This window comes from Syngnathus acus, chromosome 2 (genome assembly GCF_901709675.1).
Source record: "Syngnathus acus chromosome 2, fSynAcu1.2, whole genome shotgun sequence".
Classification (NCBI taxonomy): Eukaryota; Metazoa; Chordata; class Actinopteri; order Syngnathiformes; family Syngnathidae; genus Syngnathus; species Syngnathus acus.
In genome coordinates, this window is record NC_051088.1 from 3916162 (window position 1) to 3942492 (window position 26331).

The window sequence follows — 26331 nt, forward strand, 5'->3', positions numbered from 1 at the left end:
ATATTATCAAACCATCTGTGTCACTCCAAATCATTAAGTCCATCGATCAAATTCCTCGTCCGCTGACGTCACTTGAAATTCAAATACAGTAATCCCTTGCTACATCGCGGTTCGTTTATCGCAGTTTAACTTTTTTATTTTTTTTTATTTTGAAAATTTGTGAAAAAATTCACGTATAAGTCGCCCCCCCACCCAAACTATGAAAAAAACCGCAAATCCGAAAATTACGGTACACAGCAGTTTTTTTTAAACTTCATCCACGAATGAACTGGACCGACTCTTTTTTCCTTTTGTTTTCCACTCATCTCTTACAGTCTGACAGGTACATGATACATAAGAATAGTTTTGTAGTTCGTGCATTTACAAACAATTACAGTAATTTACACTTGCATGTATCCATGAATATGTGACTGATAGCTTTGTGTTGCACTGGCTATACTGTGCATATATTAGGATGATTAATGGGCTGGTGGCTTTCAAAAAAGGCGCTTGGTAGTGACACGCGATGATGCTGCTGAAGCCGCGCACTCGCGGTGAGAGAGCAGGACATGCATCTCAAGCACGCAGTCAATCCGGCCACGCTCTTGCGTGCAAACTCGTCCGATTTTGCCCCCAGATGAGCGATTAGGAAGGAAGCAAGACGGTGAGGAGGAGGAGGAGGAGGAGAAGGGGGAGGAGCGAGCAGCATCTGCGAACAAACTGGATCTTTTGGTCCATTGCCTCTTTTGGGAGGCTGGCTGCGGCCTGTGGATTGTCAACGGAAGCCTCGAGCTGGATTGGAAATGTCACAACAGCGACGTGCTAGCTGGTGAGTCTGCACGAGCTGCTGTGCTTGTGCACACAGCAGACGTAGAAGCTGGCTTGTGACCAACGAGACAATTCAGGCACATTTGCACAGACTTGTTGGAGCTGATTGCTGACGGTGATGACTGGCTAATCAATCATCTGGAGCGCGATATGCTACTCCACTAGTTGTGATGATGCTTTTGAACCCATAGCTCCATTCCACAGCTGCTTTGTGACGGTAAAAAAAAATATCCAACAGTTAAATGCAAGCGTACGACGGTTGCTTTTGCATGTCATGAAATGGAGCTGCGACGTTGGATTCATTTGATCTGCAGCCATCACGCAGCGCCGCTTGCACGGCAATGCCACATCGCTGAACCAGGAGCAAAACAAAACATGACATTTATTTCATGTCATTGCCAAGTTTCAACTTAAATTTGTAGTTTAGCAACAGTTTTGTAGCTAGTGATTCTAATGGAGGGAATGCTTTTATGTGACCTAACGATAATACGTAAGGTTTCCTTTGATAGACAGTCATGCAGGTTTATTGTGGGGGGCATTTGCCGCCCGCCGTCCACTTTTTAGCGGCTGGCAATATTCTCAAAAAATAGGTAGCCGTAGAAAATGTCGAGATGTGAAAAATAAAGACTATCATGACTAGTACTAATAAAGTTTTATAGATAAGCAACACACTATTACAGGACTCGATGTATCAGTTTTTCAAAATGAATAAATTCAATGTATAATTGCTTGCTTGATTAATTAACTTTAATTAAAGTCAAACAAATTGGCTCCAGTTCACCTAATCCAAATATCATGAAAAGCCTGTTCTTCCTTGTGTTTTCTTAGTGAGACCAAGAGGTGATGGCAGTCCAGACTGAGCTTCACCACGACGATCATCTGTCCCCGATGATGGTCGCCCTCCCTGCACACACCTGAGCCTTCACTCTATGCTTTCCCTCCATCCCCTCCTCCCGTACCTCCTTTCCTTGCCCCTCCTCCTCCAATAACTTAACTCATCCTGCTTCTGTGTGTTCAATCACCCTCCTTGATTATGGCCTGCTGCGGGCGCTCTCTGGGTTCCCCGTGCACACTGGCCTTGCTGGTGGGCTTCCAGTTTGCCTTTGTGCTCTATTTCTCCCTTGGGGGCTTCAAAGGTTTGGTGTCCGTCTTGGTGCACACCACAGAGCAAGAGTTTGACTATTCGCGACCCCACGACGTCTACACCAACCTCAGTCATCTGAGAGCACCGCCTCCCCCACCTCGCAATGCTGGCACTGGACCTCCTGTGACGGGGCCACCGCTAGCAAGCTGCCAGATTGTGTCCCCGCTGTTAGGTGAGGAAGCAAATATACCAAACATGCCTTGAGATACGACGAGTTATACGACTTAAGTGTTTGTTGTGATATAAGCAGATGATTGGACAGTTTTTTGCTTTGACCTGCAAACTTGAGAAACATGCGCTGTATAGTGGCAGGCACTTGCAGAGCTAGAGGGGGATCACGAGGGCACTGCCCCCCTCCTCCCAAAATATGCTTGGAGGATCATATGTCACTTTATGAAACTTTTCCTATCCCCACAGTTGGGCCCGTATCTGTCCATCTTTCCTCACCTCTGACATTGGAGGAGATCAGAATAAAGAACCCATTGGTGTTGCCAGGCGGACACTACCGTCCACCAGACTGTGCACCCCGGCACCACACTGCCATCGTGGTCCCATACCGAAACCGGCAGACACACCTCCGTGCTCTCCTCTACCACCTCCATCCTTTCCTGCAGAGGCAACAAATCCACTACAGCATCTACATCGTACATCAGGTCAGGAGAATGACTTTGCGATGCATATTGTTAAATGAAATCATTGCATCATTAATTGAAGGTTATTCTGCACATCTTTGAAATCATGTTTTGATTGCTTTTGATAGAATTTGAACTATTATGTCTGTTTCTGTCTTGCAGTGGGGGAATGGTACATTCAACCGAGCCAAGCTGCTGAATGTCGGTGTGCGGGAAGCCCTTCGAGATGAGGAATGGAGCTGCATTTTCCTCCATGATGTTGACCTGCTGCCTGAGAACGACCACAATACCTACACTTGCCACAAGCAGTTTCCAACACACCTGTCTGTGGCCATGGACAAGTTCAAATACAGGTAGGCACAGTCCATTTGCCCACCATGCATAAATATTTGCAAGAAATGATTTTCAAGTCGTTATCGTGAGGAACTCGGAGGGTAATTATTTAGTCTCCGTCTTGCTACAATCTCCACAAATGCATCCGAATGACAGACTGATACAAAATTTGGCCGCAGGCCACATCTGGCCTTTCTACAGTCTGACAGTTGATCAAAGTCAAACTAAACTGGAAAAGATTACAGGGCTTTTTTTTAATTTTGAAACCTTTTGAGGAGCTACAACTGTCTGCAGTTGTTGCCAACTTGGTAACTTTTGTGATCTGACCCCATTTTTTTAATGAGTCTAGTGACATTGATTGATTAATTCAGGAGTCCTGATAAAGAATGGCTAATGAGTTGGTGGCTCAAAATATCAGCGCACATTAAATGTACAAAATAATTCAGCACGTTGTAGACATGATTTTGTAAATGATGATAAAAAAGTGACAATGTTCTTTCACAAGTAAGCTACTTTTAATGACTACCGTATTTTCCGGACTATAAGTTGCTCCAGAAGTACAAGTCGAACCAGCCATAAAATGCATAATAAAGAAGAAAAAAACATATAAGTCGCACCGGAGTACAAATCACATTTTTGGGGGAACTTTATTTGACAAAATCCAACACCAAGAACAGACATTAAAAGGCAACAACAGGCTAAACGATACGGTATGCTAACATTACATAAACACAAACGAGGAACTGAGAACGTGCCTGACGTAACATACTAACAGTTATTCAAATAACTATAACATAAATAACTCCGGAAGCACATGCGGCGCTGACGTCGGACTCATCGACGGTGTTATTTGTTTTGTTTTGTTTTGTTTTTTTCTTTTTTGTTTTGGATGTTCGAAATAAAGATATCAATCAATCAATCAATCAATCAATCAATCAATCAATCAATCAATCAATCGTCAGTTGCCGTTCCAGTTATTTCACAGGTTATATAACTACATAAACTATATATCAAATAACTATAACATAAATAACAATTTTATCGAACCGTCCGTGTCACTCCAAATCATTAAATCCATTGAAATCTTCGTCCTCTGTGTCACTTAAAAAAACGCAGCTGCTGACTCCGGAAGTACATGTGGTGCTGACGTCAGACTCATCGTTAGTTATGGTTCCAATTATTCCACAGACCTATATAACTACATATAAACTATATATCAAATAACTATAACATAAATAACATCTATATAATAACATTTATTATCAAACCATCCGTGTCACTCCAAATGATTAAATCCATCGAAATCTTTGTCCTCCGTTTCACTTATAAACAATGCCGCTGCTGACTCCGGAAGTACATTGGCGCTGACGTCGGACTCATCGTCAGTTGCGGTCCCAATTATTCCACAGACCTACCGTATTGGCCCGCATATAAGACAACCCTGATTATAAGACGACCCCCTCTTTTTCAAGACTCAAGGTTGAAAAAAGACTTTTTGAACATGAAATTAAATTTTTATACAGAAAATGATTACATCTGAAACAAATGATTATAACAATATATTCGAGAGAAAAAGCAGGTTATTTTGCCTCATTCAAATCATGCAAAAACTGTCTATCACATATTAATATCTGAACATTTAAATATGTAAACTAAAGTGCAATCACATTTGTAAATTAATGGCCTCTGGTTTTTGAAATGTAAATAAACCAATCTACTGTGATAAAACAACAAAATTGCAATAACTGCATTAACCATCAAAGTGAAGTCCAACTGTAACTGTAGTCTTGAAACAAATCTGAATAAGGAAAAACAGTAAAATAATGCAAACTGCTACTGCTATTATTGGGGAGCCTGAGGACTGTATAAGGGATTGGCTCGGATGGTTATGCTCTTTTTGCCCCCGGGTGTCGGTCAGAACACGGGAGGGAAGATGTGGTTCAGTTTTGATTGCTTTCCTGAATTATTGGCAAAAAAGTAACAGGCACTGTGGCTCATAGGGGCATACAGGCAAACTGGCAAAAGGGTATAGGGACACGTTTGGTCATCAGGATGTGAGAGCAGGTATGTATAGTGTACATGGCTGAGTCTTTGGGTGTGTGAATGTGATTCTTGTGTGTGTGATTATTGTATGAAGCGTGTGAAGGGTGTGTGGGGTGTGTGTGTGTGTGTGTGTGTGTGTGTGGTTCTGCAACAGACAGAAATACAGCATGTAAGTCAACGCTCAACTTCTGACGTCACACAACACTAGTAGCCGGCACACATTACATAACTTACTGCGCGTAACGGTTCCGCCATACTAAATAACCATAAATGAAATACTCTCGGCAACACACCAAACATAAGTCATTGAGACAACAAAATACATTTGCTGGCGACCGTTAGTCGCCGTGCCGCTGCATAACGGCTACTCGTACGATGCGAGGCAAACTTTAAGGAGCGCGACGGAGCTGTCAATCAAATGGCGCGCACACGAAGCAAACCGCGATCGGACAAACGGCACAACAGTGGACAGTAGTAACAATTAAATGTATATACCAGGGGTCGGCAACCCATGGCTCCGGCTCCCTGTGACTTTGGAAAATAATGAGTATTTTATAAAAAATTAAATTTTATTTTAGTTTGTTCATTTTAAAATATAATTCTGAATTCGAAGATTATGGTAAACTTGTAACATTAAAATTAAACATTTTTAATATTTTTACCGCCCAAAATATGCGTCACATCCGCCGATGTGCGACATTCGAATTCCTGGCGTCCCTCACGTCTGGCAGCCGGCGTTTTTCCAGCACACTACCAGCGTGATAACTATATATTAAGTGAAGTAGTCCTTTTTTTTTAATTCAGGAGGACAACTGGCTGCACACGCGACGGGACAGAAGCAGACTGCGCATTTTTTTGGTTTGCATTGTTCGTTCCGTGCTGGTGGATAATATTTGGATAAGTTTGGATTTTTATCTCATAAATAAGAGGACAGGTGACTGCAGGCTGTTTGCATTTTTTGTTCAGTGGGTTGGGTAAGTTTGGATTTTTATTTCTTAAATACGAGGACTCAAACAGACACCGGGTATTTTATTTGAAATTAAGCATCAACCAAGTGTAAAATGCTTTTTATTACATGCAGAAATAAAATTCTGTGTTCTCTGCAGCAGTTCGTTGATTTCATTTTCATAAATGCAATAGTTTTTTGTACATAGCATAATATATACGTACATGCATAATATATATAATGATGTCAAAATGGGTTGTGGCTCCGGGTGCTTTCTTTTCATTGGGGGGCGGTCCCAAATGGCTCTTTGAGTAAAAAAGGTTGCCGACCCCTGGTATATACTCACTTTGTGTCAAAGACGCACACGATCACTGCAACATACTCAGTCGATACCAGCAACCTTTAACTTACCGCTGCACACAAGTGAATGGGTATAATGTCTAGACCCCGAATGTAAGACGACCCCCACTTTTTCAGTATTATTTCAATGCAAAAAACATCATCTTATATTCGGGCCAACACGGTAGATAACTATATATAAATTACATATGAAATAACTATAACATAAATAACAATTTTATCAAACCATCCCTGTCACTCCAAATCATTAAATCCATCGAAATCTTCGTCCTCCCTGTCACTTATAAACAATGCCGCTGCTGACTCCAGAAGTACATGAGGCGCTGACGTCAGACTCATTGTCTCTTGCGTTTCCAATTATTCCACAGGCCTAGTGCGCCCTTATGTGGTTTAAAGTGAAAATAACATGTGAAGTGATCAACTAAGGCAGTAATGTGTTAATGATCAAGTAATAATGCGTTAATAATTTCACATATAAGTCGCTCCTGATTATAAGTCGCACCCCCGGACAAACTGAAAAAAAAATCGTGATTTATAGTCCGGAAAATACGGTACTTGTAATTTTGTTTATTGATATTTTTTCTTTCAGTACAGTACTTTTTAAAATTATAAGAATATACTTTTATGTGTGAAAAGCATAAAAATACAATCTTCTCTAGGATTTCAACAACTTGGCCCTGAGGTGTTCTAACTAAGCTCTTGTGTGACCCTCCCAGGCTACCATACCCACAGTATTTCGGTGGGGTTTCTGCAGTGACTCCAGACCAGTACATGAAGATGAACGGCTTCCCCAATCAATATTGGGGCTGGGGGGGAGAGGATGACGATATCGCGGCAAGGTAAAAGTGTGCTCCATCCATCATGAGCTTCTTGTCACTCATCACAGTCTTCTGTTTTCTACTTGCACTTCTGCATCTTTCTTGGTTTGCATGTTTCATTTTTTCATTCTCTCATCTTCACATCACCTAGCACTGCTGCGGCTTTGATGGGCGCAGTGAGTAAGTTTGCATGGACAAGCTCCCTTCCACTAATTCCTGTTAGGAGACACGCTGAATGCGTCACATCCAAACGTACGGTGGTCGCTAGGCAAGAGCAGCCAAGTGTCAGCGGGCAAACGTTTCTAGGCAGTTGATAAAACCAGCCTAGCTTTTCAATCTTACATAATAGCACAAGCACAAAGACTGAATGACAGTCGGCAATAAATCCAACTAAGAACAAACCAAATAACAGTTGGCAGAAAATGAGGGCAGCTGGAGAGCAAATCTACCAAAACTAAATATCTGAATCCAAAACTGTAAATATCAACAATTCATGTGGGACCACCAGAAGCCTCGCATCTTTGATTGCAGTTGCAAATTTGATCAGTCTTCATATTGACCACGCTGAAACAGAACAATACAGAACCCCACATGAGATAGCAATTTGGCCTCGAATTAAATAAAAACAACTGATCTTTAACAGGAAGTACCATGAACCTGAGAGTTAGTGCCCAGAGAAATGTAGGGAGATGTCACAATAGCAAATAGTGCACTTAGATATTGTGGTGCCAATAGTAGAGATAGCAGCTATTGAGGAATTTATTTTCAAACTTATTGACTGATTTTCCACGAGTGTTCATTTTCTGTCTTTTTCGATTGTCTGCTGCTCAACCAGAGTGCGTCTGTCTGGCATGAAAATTGTGCGCCCCCCAGTGGCCGTTGGTCATTACAAAATGATCAGGCATAGAGGAGACCAAGGGAATGAGCAAAACCCACACAGGTACGTGAGTACATACGGCTGCAGTAGTCTGGTCTTTATCAGCATAAAAAATGCCTCATCATGAAAATGTTGCGGGATAATCAATCTGTGAATTTTAAGTTGCCATATATTTGCACACATTCCAGTGAAATTTTATTTTACGCCTTTGTTTTTAATATGACATATGTGATTTTAGCATGAGCTAGACCAGTGGTGTCAAACACGACCCGCAGGCGGAAACCGGCCCGCAAGGAGGTTCGATCAGGCCCGCGTTCGATCAGGCCCGTAGGATAATTCGAATTATTTATTCGTGGAGTTGATGAGACATTGACTGTTACTGAATAGTTTCTTAAGTTGGTGCCAATGATGGACACCACAACAGCCGAAGACATGCAGATTGGGGTACCCTACTACCAGGGTACCCCAAATTAACAGCCCTGGCTGCTAAAGGCTAAAGGCATGTTTGGGACAACCTACCTCTGTGAACAAATTTTCTCAGTAATGAATATCAATAAAACAAAAATGCGTTCAAGGCTCACAAACAAGCACTTAAATGACATTCTGAAAGTGACAGCTAGTCAGGACATGGCACCTGGTATTGATGCACTTGTACAGGCCAAAAGATGCCAAGTATCGGGAACAAAAACAAGTCTAGACTAGTCTAATGCCTTTAAAATGCTGCCTTAGATACTGTTTGCATTGAAAAAATACAGCTCTGTGAAGATGAATCCTTACTGTGGTGATTAAAAAAGTGTGCAGTTTAATCTTAGTCAGGAACTTCACTACAAAAAAGTATGGTGGATTTCTACTGTTCATGCAACTCTATGAATGTTCAATATGTATTGTATGTGTATGTGTGTTTCATGTATGAAGTTTCCACATTTACAGGACATGTGAATCCTTTCTTCTTTACACATTTAATAGCACTCTTCTTAGTTTGTAAGGTGTAGGCAGGGATTAAATTTTGATTTTATATGGACATGTGTAAATGGTTTAAAAATTATTTTCTTTATAAATCTCGTTCAATCTTAAAGTGCATTACTGTTAATGTTTTAAGTTATGTTAATGTAATGTTTTGTAAAAGGAATGTTCATTAAATTTCAAAATTTTCCTAATGTTCTTGTGCTTCTTTACACCCAAAAAAAATAAATAAAAAGGAAAGATATATTTTGGTTATTTATAGCAGAGTATGGTATAATATTAACGGTCCGGCCCACTTGACATCTACCGAGGCCGTATGTGGCCCACAATGTGAAATGAGTTTGACACCCCTGAGCTAGACTATGTGGAAGTGGTTAAATCATTGCATGGTTTTAATGTCCAAAAGTCACTTTAATAATGTAGCAAATGTTCTATCTTTTTATCATATTGAACATTTTGCATGTGTCCCATCTATTGATATTGAAATATCAATTAATTTATGATAAATATTTTTTCATATTTTCATAAATTCAAAATATATTTGTCAAACAGTATAATTTCAGCTTTCTAACTGAAATGTATGCTCATAAAATGCTAATATTAGCCAAAAATGTTCACCATGTCAGCAAGTTCACTTATTCTCTTTACATATATTCTCTGCTTGCATTTATTTTGTTTCAAAGTGTCAGAACATTGCTTGTGTGCATTTCTAACAGTATCGAGTTAATACAGAACCGACTCAGTTGTATTCCAACCCTTGCAAACCTCATTATTGCTTTTCTATTTAAACATTCTAGATTTGACCTCCTGAAAAGGACCAGACTCAACTGGCGCTCTGACGGCTTCAACTCCCTGACTTATGAACTCCTCTCTAAAGAGGAGGAACCTCTCTACACTAACCTCACTGTCAACATCGGAGAAGAGCCCCACCACCCTCAGGGGAAAACGGCCACCCCTGTGCATCTACGTAGCGCCTCCAAGACGGAAGCCACAGATAATCGGGAGCCCAAGACTCCAGAGAGTAAAAGACCTGTGGTCCTAAATGTCACTGTAACAAGACCTGATGGCATGAAGGCAGAAGCGCCTCAGACAAAGGCAGCTATTGAAATGACCCAGGAGAAAACAAAAGTGCATGCGTCTCACCTGTAGCACTGAATGGCTTTTTTCTTCGTGGCTTTTCGTGGGAATGCTTGCAGGATGCCACTTGGTTTTCACTTTGGACTTTCACGAACGAGACTGGGTTCAACAAGTCAAATCTACCACGAGTGAATAACCCACAACTTCATTCGGTGTGCTGCGAATAAACTTGTGCCTTCTCTTATAACGCGCTTTTATAAACTAATATCAACCTGAGATTTATTTGACCTCTCCCACCTTATGGCAAATGTTCAAAAGCAGGGAGGCGCAATTTCAAAGATTACATATCACTGGCGGAGCTAGAAGGGGGGGGCCGCAGGGGCACTGGCCCCTTTGAAATATGGTTGGACCCCAATTTTCAAGGAATTTTTATCCACATTACCACCCATTCCCCGTTGGGAACATATACTCAATCTTTGTCAGCATTTTCTGAAGAATACTTTGGGTTTGTAAAATAAATGTTTTGCAAACCCTTTGAGATACGCCCCCCCCCACCCCACCCCCCCAAGGAAAAAAAAAACTAGCTCCTCCAGTGCTACATATTTGTTCCAGGATTCCTGTTTTCTATCAATGTGCATCAAGGTCACTACAGATTATATTTATATAGAGAAACATTTTTATTTGTTTACCAGTTTCTATTTTCTTTGTTTGGTGCCTCTCTCTTTGAGTTTTGTTTTCTAGACAATCAAACCACGTAAATACATAGTTTATGGAAACAGATCTTTATTGGATGACTCGGCATATAATAGCTATCATGACTGTCAGATAATCATATGTTGAGCATGATGCTGTAATTGTTATTGATTCTACTCCTGTTACACGGAGTAATGATCTTTGATATTGTAGTGTTCTTCTATTACCGGGAATGAAAAAAAGAAACCAACCTTGCAGATAATATTTAAGGTGTATCACTACCTGGTGTCTATAGTGTGAAGTGGCTATAGTGACAATTAAACACTGTATAAACTCAGATTAATTCGTAGAGAGAAACTGTTATATTATAATTAACCAGAAGCATCTAATTGTGTAGATGAGTTTACGATTGTTTTCATTCATTCATTGAAATGGAGGACATTTTAGAAGGAAGATATTGTACTCAGAGGATAGAATTTTATATTTTAATTCAGCCATTTTGAATGTATCTCAGCAGTTTGACGAGGGGACGTGAACTATACGTGTGTGCGTGTGTGTGAGGGGGTGTGAATTGAATGTGCTTGTTGCATCTATTGCTGCTCTAAATAGTGATTTACATCAAGATATCAGTTAAAATATGCTTTTATTTAAAATGTGCAGTTAAGAATATAATACAGATAGAAATTTGAATGTAATTGTTTATCAGTCGCTCATGAGCTAAATGGTTTGTTTGATGGTAGACTATGTCTGTATCTCATTGTGCCTACGTCCATCGCTCTCGTCGTGCGAAACTCAAAGGCGCGCCGATGGCACAGTGCCGAGCGAAGCCGAGGAATGAATGAAAGTGCGGTGTGTGTGACTTGAATGTTAAGTATTAATGTTCACCATTCACAGGAGTCAGCCAATCAAAGGTGCGCATTGCTCTGCCTGGAGGGTTTCTCAGATCCTGACAGTTTAAAGGCGCGCATCTTCATTTTGCAACAGGCTAGACATCAGATAATCAGTGGATGTAATTGCATAAAAGAGAGATGTTTATTGAGTAGTATCTATTTAAAAGCAGAGACCATTACATAGTGTTATATAAAATACTCATTTCTCAGCCTTTACCAACATAATGATTTTAGTTACATAATGTTTAATAATACAGAAGGCATTTATTGTAGGATGTCAATAAATCTCAGCAGTGCTATTTGCAAATTTTCAGTTTATGTTGGAATTGTCCTATTAACAAGTGTGATTTCTTTTACATCATGTAGAACTTGCTATGAAGCTCACCGGCTAGAACATTAAGTACACCTGCACTGTTTAATAAAAGCCATTGATGGAAATTGTGATTAAGACTATGCTTGGACCATATAGTATGTTTCTATTTGTGGTTAGTTTGTAGTGGAGGACCCACTTTACTGCATCATACTGAGAATTAGTTCTCCCCTTTTGCTCCGTTACCTGTACAAAATATCAGAAACAGCTTTCATGAGTTCTACCGACCTGCAGACAATGTAAAGTACGCAAACCCATAATAATAAAACTCGTCAACAGCACATTGTAATTAGAGATGGCTTTATGCATTTTATAAATTTTTTCCTTAGCACATCAGGTTTTACAATATTAGGATGCGCTGATAAAAACGTTCCACCTAAATTTAATTAATTAATGTTATAAATATTTAAATATGTACATTATATTATTTTCACTGTATTATATTCATTATTATTATTTATTTTTTCTTTAGCACAACAGGTTTTACGAAATTACGATGCGCTGTAAAAAATTCCACCTAACATTAATTCATAAATGTTGTAAATATACGAATATTTAAATATATACCTTATATTATTTCTGCCGTATTATATTTATTGTTATATTATTATTATCATTATGAAAATCAAGTAAAAGACAAGGGCAGATTTGGAATCATCGTCCAAGTGATTCGTCAAAAAAAAACTATGCGCATCTCCGACTTCAAAAATATGGTAAAAATTTCTTGACCGACTGGTGTAAATATCAATCTGTTGAATCTCTGACAGTGATCTGACAGCATTATGATTCTTTTATCCAGCTGTTGAATTGACACTGCAAAGCGGAGCAAATAAATAGTAATTCTATTCTAAAAGTACGTGCAGTGTGTGCGTGTCATCACAAGAACATCTAAAGCAATGTCACTTTGTCACCCTTCACATTCACCCACACTTATAGCCTCATTGTTGCACATGGGCAGCGAAAGGCACCGAACCTCCCACACCAACCGAGTGTGAACGTTGATGACGACAAATGGTCATTAGAAGATTAGCAGTCACGTATTAATAACACATTGCTGTGAAACGGCACAAACCTGTTATATCACCACTAGCACGAGTGTTGTGTGTGGGTATGAAGAGCGGGATTAAAAAAAAAAAAAAGTTGGATATGAGATCATACCTATAAATAGACAGTGACCCCCCTCGGCCTTTTATGTTCGATCTGTTTCATAATCACGAATGCTGCATGATTCATTGAGACAAGGCCAAATACAAAGTTGGGTGAACAAAAGTAGAAGCTAGGTGCAACATAAACAAATAGCAAAATGGGAACGCAAAGCAAATGTAAGCGTTTTGTTTGTGGGGGAATATTCCGGTTCCACCTGGATGTTTTCAAGCGTGCTTCCTGTCGATCTGCGCTGACAGCGGTGACGGTCTGCTTTACACGTAGCAGACTGACACCGTGGCCGGTTGAAGTGACTGCGGCAGGCTGAGACAGCCTTTAGTCACTTCCTGTTACTGTGAGCCCTGCGAGACACAGATGACCCGTCTTGGCCTGTGCGACATCTCCAGCCTCAAATTTTTTAGCCTATATGTTATCGTTTGACAGTTTTGAAATTGCGGTTTCTTCAACTGTGTCGATAATGGATGTTATTATGTCACGAAATGTGAATGGACTTTAAATTGTAGTTTAAGTGAAGAAGTGATTCTGATGACTTTTGATTTTGTCACCGGAATGACGCTCAGGAGAGTCCAGAAGTTGAAATCCTAAATTGGCTGAGTACCAAATTTTATATGCACTGATTTGTTCTTAAGGATTCATCATCATGTTTTTATTTCTCCCGAGTGAGCTTGATGGACTCACAAATGACACAGAAATCAATCTGCTATTTTCTTTTTAACTTCAAAGTGGGGATCTTGTAAGCTGAAATGTGGAATCATTTTTAGGCAGTCAAACGGTATTAGCGGTTCTTTTTTTGTAGTCTTCAAGGAAAACACAGATGATGTGTTGTGGCTTTTCTGACTGAGTATTGCGAATTCCTTCTATTGTTTCTACAATATTTCACGTAAATTAATCTGAAAACTTTTCTTCTGTGTGGAGCCGCATAGTATTTGAATGCCTGGCAGAATTTTCTTATTTTTTTTATTTTAGGCAGCTGGCTCCTTCCTCAACAGCACTGAACACTAATTTATTCACTTTGGCTTTTGACTCAGCATGATACTTGGTTTTATTTATTGTTTTGATAATATCTGACCATTGCATATCTTTATTCAAAGGATGAAGAAGCACTACTCTTGTGAGAGAAAAACGACAGACGGTGTGACTCACTTGCCATGCATCGATGAGGAAAATCTCCCACAATAGTAGGTCAACATTTTTCTTATATAACCACTCTTGCTATTACACTCATTGCATATGGAAATGCAAGTGAGATCTTAGCAACCTCAAGACAGATGAGCACCTAGGCGGAAATTGAAACACCGGTCGGGGTCACCGGGGGTCCGACCTTTCCTCCTGTCTCGTCCCACCGCTGCTCAGCTGCTGCTGTCATCCATATTTGCAGCCTCAGTGGACAATTTCCTCCGCTGCGGGCTCGCAACAACGCATAGATCAAGTGAATTAATTCTGCTTTTGTGGCAGCACACTGGAGATCTAGGTCATGCAGTCGTGGCTCTGCCCCCCCACCCCCCTTGTCAACATCCTCCCATCTCCCTCTGTGATCTGACCTTGACTTTCACAGGTTTTTGCGTGTGTGCCCTCTCTTACGACTCCGTATGTGTGTGGTTGTGTGTGCGCAAACGTTGACGATGACATTGGAGACAGCAAAAGTATGATGGGATGGGAAATACAGCGAGATGCTTCCTAAATGTGGGACTGGCCTGCAGCTACCTGTGTATATGCCAGAGGCAGAGTGGATGGAGAGCACAGGAGTGGAGGTGGGAGGGTGGCAGAGGAAGAAGAGAGGGAGGGGGGTGCAGCGAGGGAACTGTGACGCACGCCGATGCTCTGTGCCGGCCGCTGATTGGCCGCGGCGAGTGCCGCTCACAAGAACTGGGAGCCAGGCGGCCGCTTGGAGAGCAGATTATGAAGCGGCGCTCCAGCAGCGGCAGTCTCCTCTCATTGTCTCAATGGCTGCACACGCATTCCTCCTGTGCTCCATCGCTTTGCTGTCTGCTCTCAGCCGGCCTGCTCTGACTCTGTCCGATGAAGAGCTGCAGCCAGGGCTCACCTACGATGAAGTGCCTGATATCTTGGACAGAAGGTAAAGACATTCTCTTCTCCATCGCTATGACCACAAGAGGTGTGTGTGTGTGTGTGTTTGTGTAGTGGGAAAGCAAGGTTCATTCTATCTTTTGTATTCCTCCCCTTTGTCTTGCTTCACCTTGGCGGTCTCGTAAATACCGAAGCTTGTCCGCATGTGTTTGGAGAGGGCTGCACCGCAAGCCTTTGTTTGCCTCACTGTTGGGGACTGCATCAGACGCCACTCATCGATCACAGATGAGGCTGTTGTCTATATTAGAGTAGTGTCGGTCCGAAACGAGGACACCGAATAAGGCTAGGGATGGGGGGGGCGTTCAAGTGGGTTGATGAGGACATAGAATGGGAGAGTGGGACATGGAGGGAAGGTAAACAAGGATGGGACAGGGAGGAGAGGATGCATCACTGGTGGTCTGCTGGAGTCAATTTACTGATGCAGTCATTGAGAGAGAGCGGGCGGGCAGGAGGGAGGGAGGGAGGGAGGAGGAGTGGCGGAGGGGGTGACAAAATGAGAGAGGGGGAGATTGGGGAAGGGAATTGTAGCCAGACGTGTCTGCATGTTGCAGTCCTGCAGGTCAAATTTGGATCAAGCATTCAGGGGCCATGGAAAGAAGCACTCACAACAAACAGTGTTACGAGGGCGAGACTGAGCCGGCAGCTATAGGCCTCGCTTGCTCATACTCATCACAGACACCACCAATAGTATTGAACCAAAGCCATGTTAGGCTTCAAAAACTATGTCACGCTATGCATGATGTCCGACAACTATTCTGATCTGTAGTCTTGAGCTTTGGAAGTAGAGGGTCATGGTCTGAGTCCCCCCTGTGGACCCAAAAACTGCAACTCCTGGTGTTGCGCTTCAAATTGCTGACAGGCTAGTGTGAGATGAATTCCCAGTCAATGCTTTTTCATATCGTTGCTTACTTGCGATTAAATCCTGGAAACTTTAAAATATGAATGAGTCACATTCATGACGACATTGTTAGTTAGGTTGGTTTCAAAACAATTTGCTGGAGTGTTTGTACTTCTATTTTTAAGTTGGGGGTTAAAATAAGAGAAAGGTAGTCCTCTTTACTCATATTTCTTTGTTGTGAAATGCGGGAAAGCCAGTTTTCACAGCAGCAAAACTTAAAATATTTTATTGACTTGCCTGACCTAAATTTGATCAAAATTCTGCTGTCTTGAAGATTTGAGTTCACCCAGCTTTTTTTTTTTTTTTTTTTTGATTGACTCACAAATGCAAAAAAACAACAAGGACTTGAAGGACTAATGTAGAAATGGGATTTTATTTATTCATTTATTTGTTTATTTATGTATTCGTTTTATTTATTTGGGCATCATAAATTTAATGACTAATAATTGCCCTTTTCGATTGGTTGTGAGAAATGATGAATTTTTCTGCACTGCTCTAATTACGCCTCCAGCTAATCTGTTTTTAACTTTCACATCCATCCACTATGATAGAAAAGGGTCTGCCTTACTTCCATCTGATCCCATTTGGTCAGGATCAAACTTTATACATAACCTACTAAGTAATGTGAGAGCTCATTGTCAGCTCCCCAAGTTGGAGCATCATTTTCAGCTCTGACACACTCACCATGTTGTTATGTAAGAGCAGCCTTTTATGGCTGGCTTTTTCTAAAAACTTCCAAATAGCATCTCATTGGCTGAAAGAGGAGATGGGGCAAAACAACTTTCACTATTATGCAGAATGCCTCTTGAACTATAACCATCCAATATGTGACAAATAATGTAATTGCACGTATAGTCAATCAATCCAAATTATTCATCGCATGGCATAAAAAGTACTAATATAAACAGATTAAACTTTTCAAATTTAATTGAGTATGTTACCACATACACCTGTACACATACAACTATACTTTCTGAACACAAATGCAATACTAAAGTATAATGTAAGCAAAATAAGTTAACTAGTACTACTACTACAAATATTGGGTTTCTCATATACATATATTACGGCAATCCCCCAGAGGAAAGTGATGAGCCAAAGAACTTTGTGTGACATGACTTGCAAATGCAGACTTCTTCATGCATGCCCTTGTTGCAAAGGAACAAAGTGACGCTGCGTCAGGATTAAGGGCTCCACTGTCATGACTAGGGCAAGTCTGTCACAAGATGCAGTCCAAGTGTGCGCATAGTGGGACTTTTTTTTTCTTTTGGCGTTTTCCTAGACAGGAGCCGTTTGAAATGGACATTTGTGCCGTTGTAGGACTGAACACAGCCATTTTAACTCCTCCCCCATATTTCCACCAGTGGATGGGAATGTCAAAATGGGCTTAAATATATCCTTGAATTTTTGAAACACTTTGAGCTAAATATAGAAATTGATTATGAGCAAAATATCTTGGAAGAGAAGATTAATCAAGGATGAACGTAAACAACATTCATAAGAGCAAATAATCTGTTTATATTAAATTCTTACTCTACGGATCTAAAAACTAATGAGTCATGCGTTTAAAATCCAAAATTTCATTTGATCTCTGAAGCATATGATGTTCTCATCAGTTTCGACACTTGACCAGCAGTTAAATTAGAAGCTGTAATCAAACCTCCACAAAAATGGCAACAGGGACGGACGGGCAACACCTCAGATCAATCTGCTCGAAGGAATCTATTCATAGGCCTGCCTGCATCTACTCAGCGTGGGATTGAGTCAGATTTTCTTTCACCAATTATTTATTCCGAATGATGCCTCTAACCACAGGATTGTCTTTTATATGATACATGCTGATTATTTTATCAACATAGTAATCGATTATTGTTAAAATAAAGTGTATTGCAGTAAACTTTATTGCAATTGGGAATTCTTACAGTGAATGCTTTGAACTCCTGTTTCAATGCCAGTGTTTTATGAAGCAAAAAAGTGTCACCCACAACAGTTGCGGCTCACCTGGGTACTTCGTGCACGTCGTTGCACTTCCCGTAGGTGTCCTCAGTTTATGATGACCTACGACCTTTTAAGATTGCGAGCTAGTTTGTGCACCAGTGTTCAGCGTTATTGTCCTACTTGCAACTTTTTATTTACAATTATTTACAATTATTTTATTATTATTTTATTATTGGTTTACACTAGAATTTTCTTTCCTACATTTTACATCAATGATAGACAATGGCAACAAATTTGGATTACGTAATTGTTTTTGTTTTTTATAGAATCCCATGTCTACATTTTTACAGTTTAATGTTTTAATGTCATTATAGTGATATTTGGAGAGCCAAATATTTTCTTGAGCTGGTGCATAGTGAAAAATACCCCACTACAATAGACTGACTCAATTGTTTCCGCCTTCTGATCTCCACCTGTGTGACAAAAGCCAGTCGTGTGTTAAATGTGATGTTTTGTGAATATGCACACTTGTACTGTATTCATACAACATGAACGTGCACGCTATGAGACTATGCAGTCCCTCAGAGTGCTTTGTGCTCAAATCATAACATCCTCATGACATCAGGTGGCACATTGGCGGGCGGGCGTGATCAAATTTATGAGACATATCAAGAGGGAGTGAGGTGAGCCAAAAGGGCTCCATTATACAGGTCCATTATATAAAAAGGCATGTTCAGCACTCGGGCACCCGTGTGACAGGCTCAGCCAATGACGCGGCCTCAGCAGTCCCGGGTTGCTGACCTCACCAAATTGGCACAGGAACAAACGCCAGGGCTTTAGCTAGCACTTGCGCACTCCTCTGGTCCTTTTCGACCAGATGAGGCCTAGTTAGCTACAATAGATGGAGCATGTGCAAGATATTATTCTTTTCTTTCTTCAAGTCAGCACTGTTCATCATGCTGCAGAATCTGACTCGATTAATCTCATCATTTGTGCTTGTGGCCTTTGTCTCCACGCGGTCAGACTCCAGCCGACCTGTGTTCGCCGCTAATCCTAATCCACCTGGCACCAAACCACATAACATTGTCCAGGTAGAAACTGCACCAGATGGGTGGATAGCAGCTCCAGACAGCTGAAACTCTTACATAAATACATTGGCAACCTGCAGTACTGTTTACAGTTCTTTCAGAAGGGCAGCCATGCCTGATGTCAATTATGAACAGAAGCAAAAAAACTTCAGGCTTCTGCTCACAAACATATTTTTTCTTAAATCAACTCTTACACAAAGAAAATAAATAACGACGTCGAGAAATGTATAAAATCATGAAGCCCAGTCCTTTTGATCTATTCTATGGTTAAATATCAACTCTCCCTATCCCAGAATGAAATACTGAGATTTATTTAGTGTGTTGGGCGGGCGCCAATCATGTAAACCGTGTCTGTGCAATTGTGCACAGCACTTGGATGCAAGAGCCAGGAAAAACAAGCCTTTGGGCAACAACTACCACCTGAAAGAATAGGCTGAACATCTCACTGACGTCAAGACTTTCTCCTCCATGAATGTGGCTCCAGCCCAACCCAACTGCTTCAAATTTTCAGCTTGACTGGCTCATAGCAATGCATGAATGGAGAAAGTAACTGCACCAAAAATATTTTTAGGATGTAGCATATGCTTGTTCTCTGAACAGCAGGATGACTATTAATTAAACGCTTGAACTGGACATGGATATTTATTCCACGGAGTTTAAGCAATGCATCCCGACAAGTAGAACGGGCCCATCCGCCGCTGCCCAGTAAGCCAATTTCCTCTGTATGACGTCTTTTATTGGACAGTTAAAAGGAGCAGCAGTTAGCTTGACTGCAGCGGCGCAGGATTGCCCAAGAGGGAGTGCGGAGCAGCTGCTGGCTCGGGTCTCACACGTGAAGGAAATGCGTGTCCAATATATGGGTCAATACCACATCAGTGATTCACATTCCACCAGAGACTCAGGGGCTAACTGTGCACATGGCTGATTACAGAGCATTATTTTCAACTACAATGTGTGATTTCTTGCCGTAAGCTTTTGAGCTCACGTTGTCTTGTCTTTTCTTTTTCTCCACAGCAGAGAGAACCCCAAACAAGCCACAAGAGTCACATCAAGTAAGTGAGTGACAAACATGGCATGATGGAAGGCCTGATTCAATCAAGCTGACCATGCTGACATGCATTTTGCTCCTGACCCACATCTTTTCTTCACTCTTATGCAAAGACAAGTGGGATCCTGGTTTTTTTTTGCACTGCAAATCTGACAGATGTGCGGATATGTTTAGATGGGTTTACAAAAAAAAAAAAGACAGATAATCACTGCTCCGATTTAGAGGATGTTGTGATGCAATGTAATGTGGGATGTTTGTAAATACTAATGAATGGTGTTACTGCAAATACAAAATAAAAACGCTGATGAGTCAGTCACAGGGATGACGCAAAACTACTGGAAATAGAAAGGATCTTGAGCGCGGAGGTGTAGGCAGGATCTATTTGTGCATGTGTGTGTCAGAAGCGTGTGTGCATGCATGTGTGTGTGTGTGTGTGTGTGTGTGTGTTTGTGCGAAAGGGGGCTGAACTTTTATGATTACATTGCAATCTCCGCAGCAGTATCGGGATCAGCTTAATGTGTATGCTGATGTAACCTTTCCCTACCAAACGCAACTGTACATTTTTAGGTCAGGATGGAGAATACGGCTTAGAAAGCGAAGAGGTTATTTTAACGCCTGAAGATGAAAACCCACTCAGGAGAATCCTGCAGGTACGCACGTGCACTTTTGCTTCTCCATTGACATTGTGTCTTCAGCTGCACATTACACTTGTGCATACACGTCGTGTGTGCGGATGAAAACCAAACGAGGCACTCTGCCGCTGTGCGTGACCTTGGATGTGGGAATATTCTGGTGTCACATTCACCAGAGGAAATCACACACACACATGCACACACACACTCACACACACGCAGCACCATTCTATATATTACACATCTGTGTGACCATATGCTACAGATGCAGTCAGACATGCTTCAATCTGTTTCATTTAGATTAAAGTATCCTATGTCCTCTCTGCTTCTTTTTCAAATTGTGGCTATTCCAGGCATGGAGAAAAACGGTATAAGCCATATATGTCAACCACTAGTGGGTTATAAATGATGACCCAAAAAAAAAAAAAGTCACTCAGAGTAAATGTCTTGTAATACATTGCTGGATTAGCACAAATGCCTTCCAATGTGATGTAGTCTCAGAGCAAAGAGATTAAAAAGATGGAGGAGCTCCTGGTATAGACTACTGTACATCATCTTGTCCTCAAAGCGCACATCTGCCACTGACTGACTCAAATTCAACTCGGGCTACATCACTCTTGCAACAATTTTAGAACAGGGGTGACAATTACTAAAGACACAAAGGTTGTACGTCATGAAATTGTAAATTGCAAATATGGTTTTAGTGTTTGTTGTGGTTTCACCTACTGTCTCCCTCTAGTGGACAAAGTGTGGTCAGACAGTGTTTCTGCTTGCCAGAGCCATTACGACGCGTAACTTTTTCTTTTTTTTTTTTCATTCTGCAAATGTCTTTTTTTCCCCTGCCAGCCTTTCAAGTGGCATCATGCCGGGATCTCTCACAGCAAGAGGAAGCTACTTCAGTCGCTGATGGGACCATACGGCCCCTTGAGTGTGTCCTACAACGGCAAGACGTGCATTCTATTCAAAGCAAAGCGGCTGGCTATCCGCTACCGGAACCACACCTTCATTGATCTAACTGAGAAAGTATTCAACGCCAACTCACCTGTAGATACCAAAGGCTCCGTTTGCACCAAGGAGAAGGCCACGTAAGTAACAACATCTTGAAACATCTTGGAGCGCCACTCATTGCACAGCAGACTATCCAAATTTAGTTGAATAAATCTATCACCAGGTTTTAACTATGGAAAAACAACATTTTCTAAACAGTCCTGTGCTGTACTTAGTAACATTTTAAATTTTAAATTAACATTTTAATGTTCTTCTACAGGCTTTCGTTAAAGTTTGGTGATGTAGAAGACTTGCGAGGTCTAGTAATCAGGTAATTTTGGTGTTCTTTCTTGGAATGTGTTCAACAATCAGCACCTTTTACATTATTACATTTTATGTATATAAAAATACACAGCACTAACAAACTCACATGCACAGGAGGTATGTGGTCCAATGTGAGCCCCAGGTAGCACTGAAAAACATTTTTATAATCTAAATTGCCCATTCCTGACATAGCATGTCTCCTACTGATATAGTCCAATTGTGTCACATAGCCTCACAGAATCCAAAGCAGAATCCACAACAAAACTATGGTCTTCTCCGCCAGGCTTCAGATGTCCAACACCTTCTACGAGGCAGCAGGTCAAAACTGGTTCACCCTGGACAGTGTGCACATCCACTACAACTGGACTCAGGAGGCCACGTTCAACGCCAGCGAGGTTTACGCTCCCGCTACGTCGTCCTATCACTGCCAGCACGTCAGCAGTCTGCACAAATACGACACTCTCCTGGTGCCCAGTTCCCACACTGACACGTCCGCCAACTGGCACATCACTTTCACCGATTTCCAGGTACAGTCTCTAAAAGGTGTAGTAACCTCCGGCTACTTCCAGTGTCTGTCAATGACAGCAGTTATTATTTATTTTGTCACGTAGCGGAGGCTGCGCTTGCTGATACAGCTCATTCAAATTACAGAAAAGTCATCATTTTATCTGCTTGGCTTAAGGATTTTTGTCCTGGGGGCAGGTATCAGCATGAGGAGGGAGGGTTCCATTATTTATTTATTTATTTATTTATTTATTTATTCACAAATCCCAAACATTCTTGAGAAAACATTGACAAACATTGCTGGCCTAGCACATGGGAGGGAGTCCAATCATATTTCAAGTGGGCAATGCCCCCGCGACTCCGTTGTAGCGCCGCTGGTGCTTTGATCCATATCATGACTCATTTTGTATATTTGTGTTGATAAGCAATTCAAATGTGATAAAAAAAAATCGGCATTGTTATTTTCAGGGATATGACTTTACTTTTCATGGTCTTGCCTCGTTAATATCATAAAATCCCTATTTCACAATAACACTGCTCCTTTTTTTTCATTCCATTTTTACTTGGGTGCATGTCCTTGTTTGCCAGCCATTTCTTTTAGTGTGCCATCAGTCTGTTATAGCGTATGTTTGCCAGTCTGTTGGCCTGTCTGTACTCTGTGTGCTTGGCCATCTGCTAGGCTGTCTCAACCTGTGTGTGCTAAACCCAGTAAGAGCTACTTGTCCTCTTTAATTCTGCCTAATCTCTGCTTCCTGACTTCCTTTTCAGATTCAAGCCTTCAATGTGCAGTCGGACAAGTTTGCGTCGGCCAGTGACTGTGCCACTTTCCTGACGCCGGCCATTCTTATGGGCTTGGTGACGTCTCTGATCCTGCTCCTGGTCCTGGCCTACGCACTGCACATGGTGGTTCACCTCAAGCACATCGACCGCTATGAAGAGCACAAGGCGACCGTCTACTTCCCCCGGAGTCCAGAGGCTGAACTGCCGGACAAGAATAGCCTGTGAGCAAAGAGGACGGGCAGAGAGAGAGAAAAAGCAAGGCAGCGGCAGAAAGCAAGTCACGGAAAAAGTATCCTCCACAATGTACTTCTTTAACAAAATGCCTGTTCACGTGAATACCTTGTAAATCACTCGTACCTAAATGCAGGATACTTTTTCCTCATTGACTTGTATCTTGGCATCCGGTGCCTGGATGCGCAAGCCTCTCCTGGGCCTACAGTTCATGATCCAAATGTCAAAAAGGTTAAGGACAGCAGTCCTGAGGCCCTGAGGGGCGACAAGCGGCCTTTACCCCAGCCAGCCATGAGTCCCTTATCAGGCTATCCGTCACTGACGCAGCTAACATCAGATGCTCTCGATTAAATGTAAGTAGTACATGGGTCACTCACAAGTGTCATATCACAAGCTTCCGTCACTCATCATCTTTCCAGCTTTCTCGAAGATATCCTTTGTCCTACTTGCTGCAACAACTATACGCTTCAAAAAGCCAGTTTTAACACTGGAATAGTCGTGTTAGCTGCATGCCATTAAAAAAAAAAAACAAGCTGGTCAATCTGAGCTCGTGCAGTGTTTCCTGATCATCAGAAAGTGTTGCATGAAGTGCAGTTTAAAATAAGCAAGTGAGGCACACACGAAAAAAAGAAAAAAGCTTCAGAGCCAGAGCGAACGGGAACATAAGGAAACTCTGGTCTCGCATCTGGCTGGAGTGAACGGCCCTTCTGAGCCTTCCATGTCTCTCACCCCGTCCGGAAAACAAGACTGCTGCTTGGGATTTAACTGTGAAATGGCCTTTTATGGACCCACTGGATGAAGACGAGTGGAGAGGGGTTCTACAAACTAGCACAACATTGGTTAGTCGCAAAAGCACTGACCACCAGACTTTAAAAACTATACGAGGAACAATGGTGCAAACGACGACCCGCCTGAGGGTGACACGGAAGTGCATCGCTCTGATGAAATGACTCTCAGAGAGTCAAGATTTTGGACAAGGGAGGCCGTGGGACCTCCCGCCGAGACACTGGGTGTGACTGCCAAAGTTGAAGCTTCAAAAGGTGTTGCCATAAAATATGGTGAGTGACATATTGTGAAGAAGAGCTAACCGTTTCAGCTACAGTATGTGCAAAACAAATACATGTACAGAAGTCTCACTCTGCAGAGGTCTTTTTTTCTTTGTCTTTTTTTACATAGTACAGGACAACGATAACTGCTCATCTTCATAATAACAAACGTTTTCGCTACATCCGGCTCTCTTTCCAACATCAATTTACTTCAAATATAAGAAGCATAATTACAATACATTGTGTAGTAAGATGAGGTCTAGTGATATGATTTGCGTCCCCTTCAAAAAATGTCGACTTGTTTTAAAATCGGGTCTGATGAAGTCAAGTCCAGTCAAACAAACAGTAAATCCAATTTCCAACCATAGAGGGACAATACTAGGATTTATGGATGCCATTATTATGCCAGAAGCCACCCTAGCAGCAGTGACAGCATCAGTCAGTCATCACCACTGAAAAGAAAAAGAGTCAGCATGACAATAAGTAGATATCTTAACATTCGATATGGCAGTTCTGTCAATCTGTAGCAGTGTCAAATGTGTTCTTTGGTCATAAGTGTATCCTACAAACTATAAAATGAGTGCGGGGAGTTTGTCCAAGGACCAACTGACTGAACAATAAATGATATTTAGAGGAGAATGTGTGCTGTGTTGATATGTGGAGGAGCGCTGTTACTATTCAGCAAAGGTTATACGATTATCTTAAAATCCCACCAATGTAAAACGGAGAATACAGAGTGATATTCGTATTTAATTGGCACGAATAAATGATAAATACTTCAAAAAAAATATTTTCGTCTTTGATTAACCCTACACAAAAAAACAAAGTGTAATTTCATAGCATAACCAGGAGAAGGCAGAATACGAACGTCTCGCAATGGAAGACAAAAGATGCTCTTGCAGTCAAATTATTTGTGGTTATCTATTGTCAACTTTTTTAGTGCCACAATCACGTCAAATAGCCCAGTTAGCATTCGAATACGTTTGGAATAACCAACCATTTGCCGATTAATGGTGTGATACAATATTACAGCCTCTAGATAGCAGTGTTTGATTTTCTTGGAATCGTCTGCCATTGGTTCTGCCAGGCCAATGGAGAACTCAAATGCCTACAATATAACAATGACTCAAAGAGTGACAAAAAGATTAATTAGGAAATGCAAGTCAACAAATATTCCAGGAAGACTACTAATGATTCATCAGCGCTTCTTACAGCCGGGCAGAGATTCTTTATGATGACCTCAAACATCAATCAGTGAGTCCTAAATAAGCTGCTTTGCATTGTGGGAGCTCATGAGATCAGCAGGACGGTTCCTCGGGTTCGTCTTCACATTATTTCAAATGTCGGCTTTATTAAAAAAAAAAAAAAAAAAAGCAATTGCTGAAGTTCTCTCTTCCTCTTGTCTAAGATAACATCGTTCACACTAACTGCTGTTATACTGCCAATTATTGTTTTGCTCTAATGGCGTTTTTTTTAATGGCTGTTGAGACTTGGTGAGTCAACTTTTGATTGGACTTTGCAGTCAAGACAACCGCGGACTCCAAATTTCTGCTCCCCTATCAGCATAGCCAGCATGGAGGACCTAATTTTAGCCCTTAGGCATGTTATTATTGCAAATGAGGTGCTAATCAACAAGCCTGTGGGCCAGCG

General features: G+C 41.4%; 2 protein-coding genes across 3 annotated transcripts; both read left to right on the forward strand.

Annotated features, from left to right (window-relative positions):
- The first annotated feature begins 512 nt into the window (after positions 1-512).
- b4galt3 (UDP-Gal:betaGlcNAc beta 1,4- galactosyltransferase, polypeptide 3) lies at positions 513-12031 on the forward strand. Of its 2 annotated transcripts, XM_037241383.1 has the most exons (7): positions 514-808; positions 1636-2123; positions 2369-2604; positions 2746-2936; positions 6982-7104; positions 7919-8023; positions 9721-12031. In XM_037241383.1, the coding sequence occupies exons 2-7, from the start codon at positions 1841-1843 to the stop codon at positions 10070-10072; spliced, it is 1290 nt and encodes a 429-aa protein (XP_037097278.1). In that variant the 5' UTR covers positions 514-808; positions 1636-1840; the 3' UTR covers positions 10073-12031. The 2 variants fall into 2 exon arrangements, with proteins under 2 accessions (XP_037097286.1, XP_037097278.1); XM_037241391.1 differs by lacking the exon at positions 7919-8023 and having other exon boundaries at positions 513-808.
- A 2946-nt stretch (positions 12032-14977) lies between these two features.
- atp6ap1lb (ATPase H+ transporting accessory protein 1 like b) lies at positions 14978-25317 on the forward strand. The gene is made up of 7 exons (XM_037242996.1): positions 14978-15194; positions 20144-20181; positions 20745-20827; positions 21656-21894; positions 22077-22127; positions 22404-22647; positions 23393-25317. Exons 1-7 carry the CDS (start codon positions 15061-15063, stop codon positions 23627-23629), a joined length of 1026 nt encoding a protein of 341 aa, XP_037098891.1. The 5' UTR covers positions 14978-15060; the 3' UTR covers positions 23630-25317.
- Positions 25318-26331: the final 1014 nt, after the last annotated feature.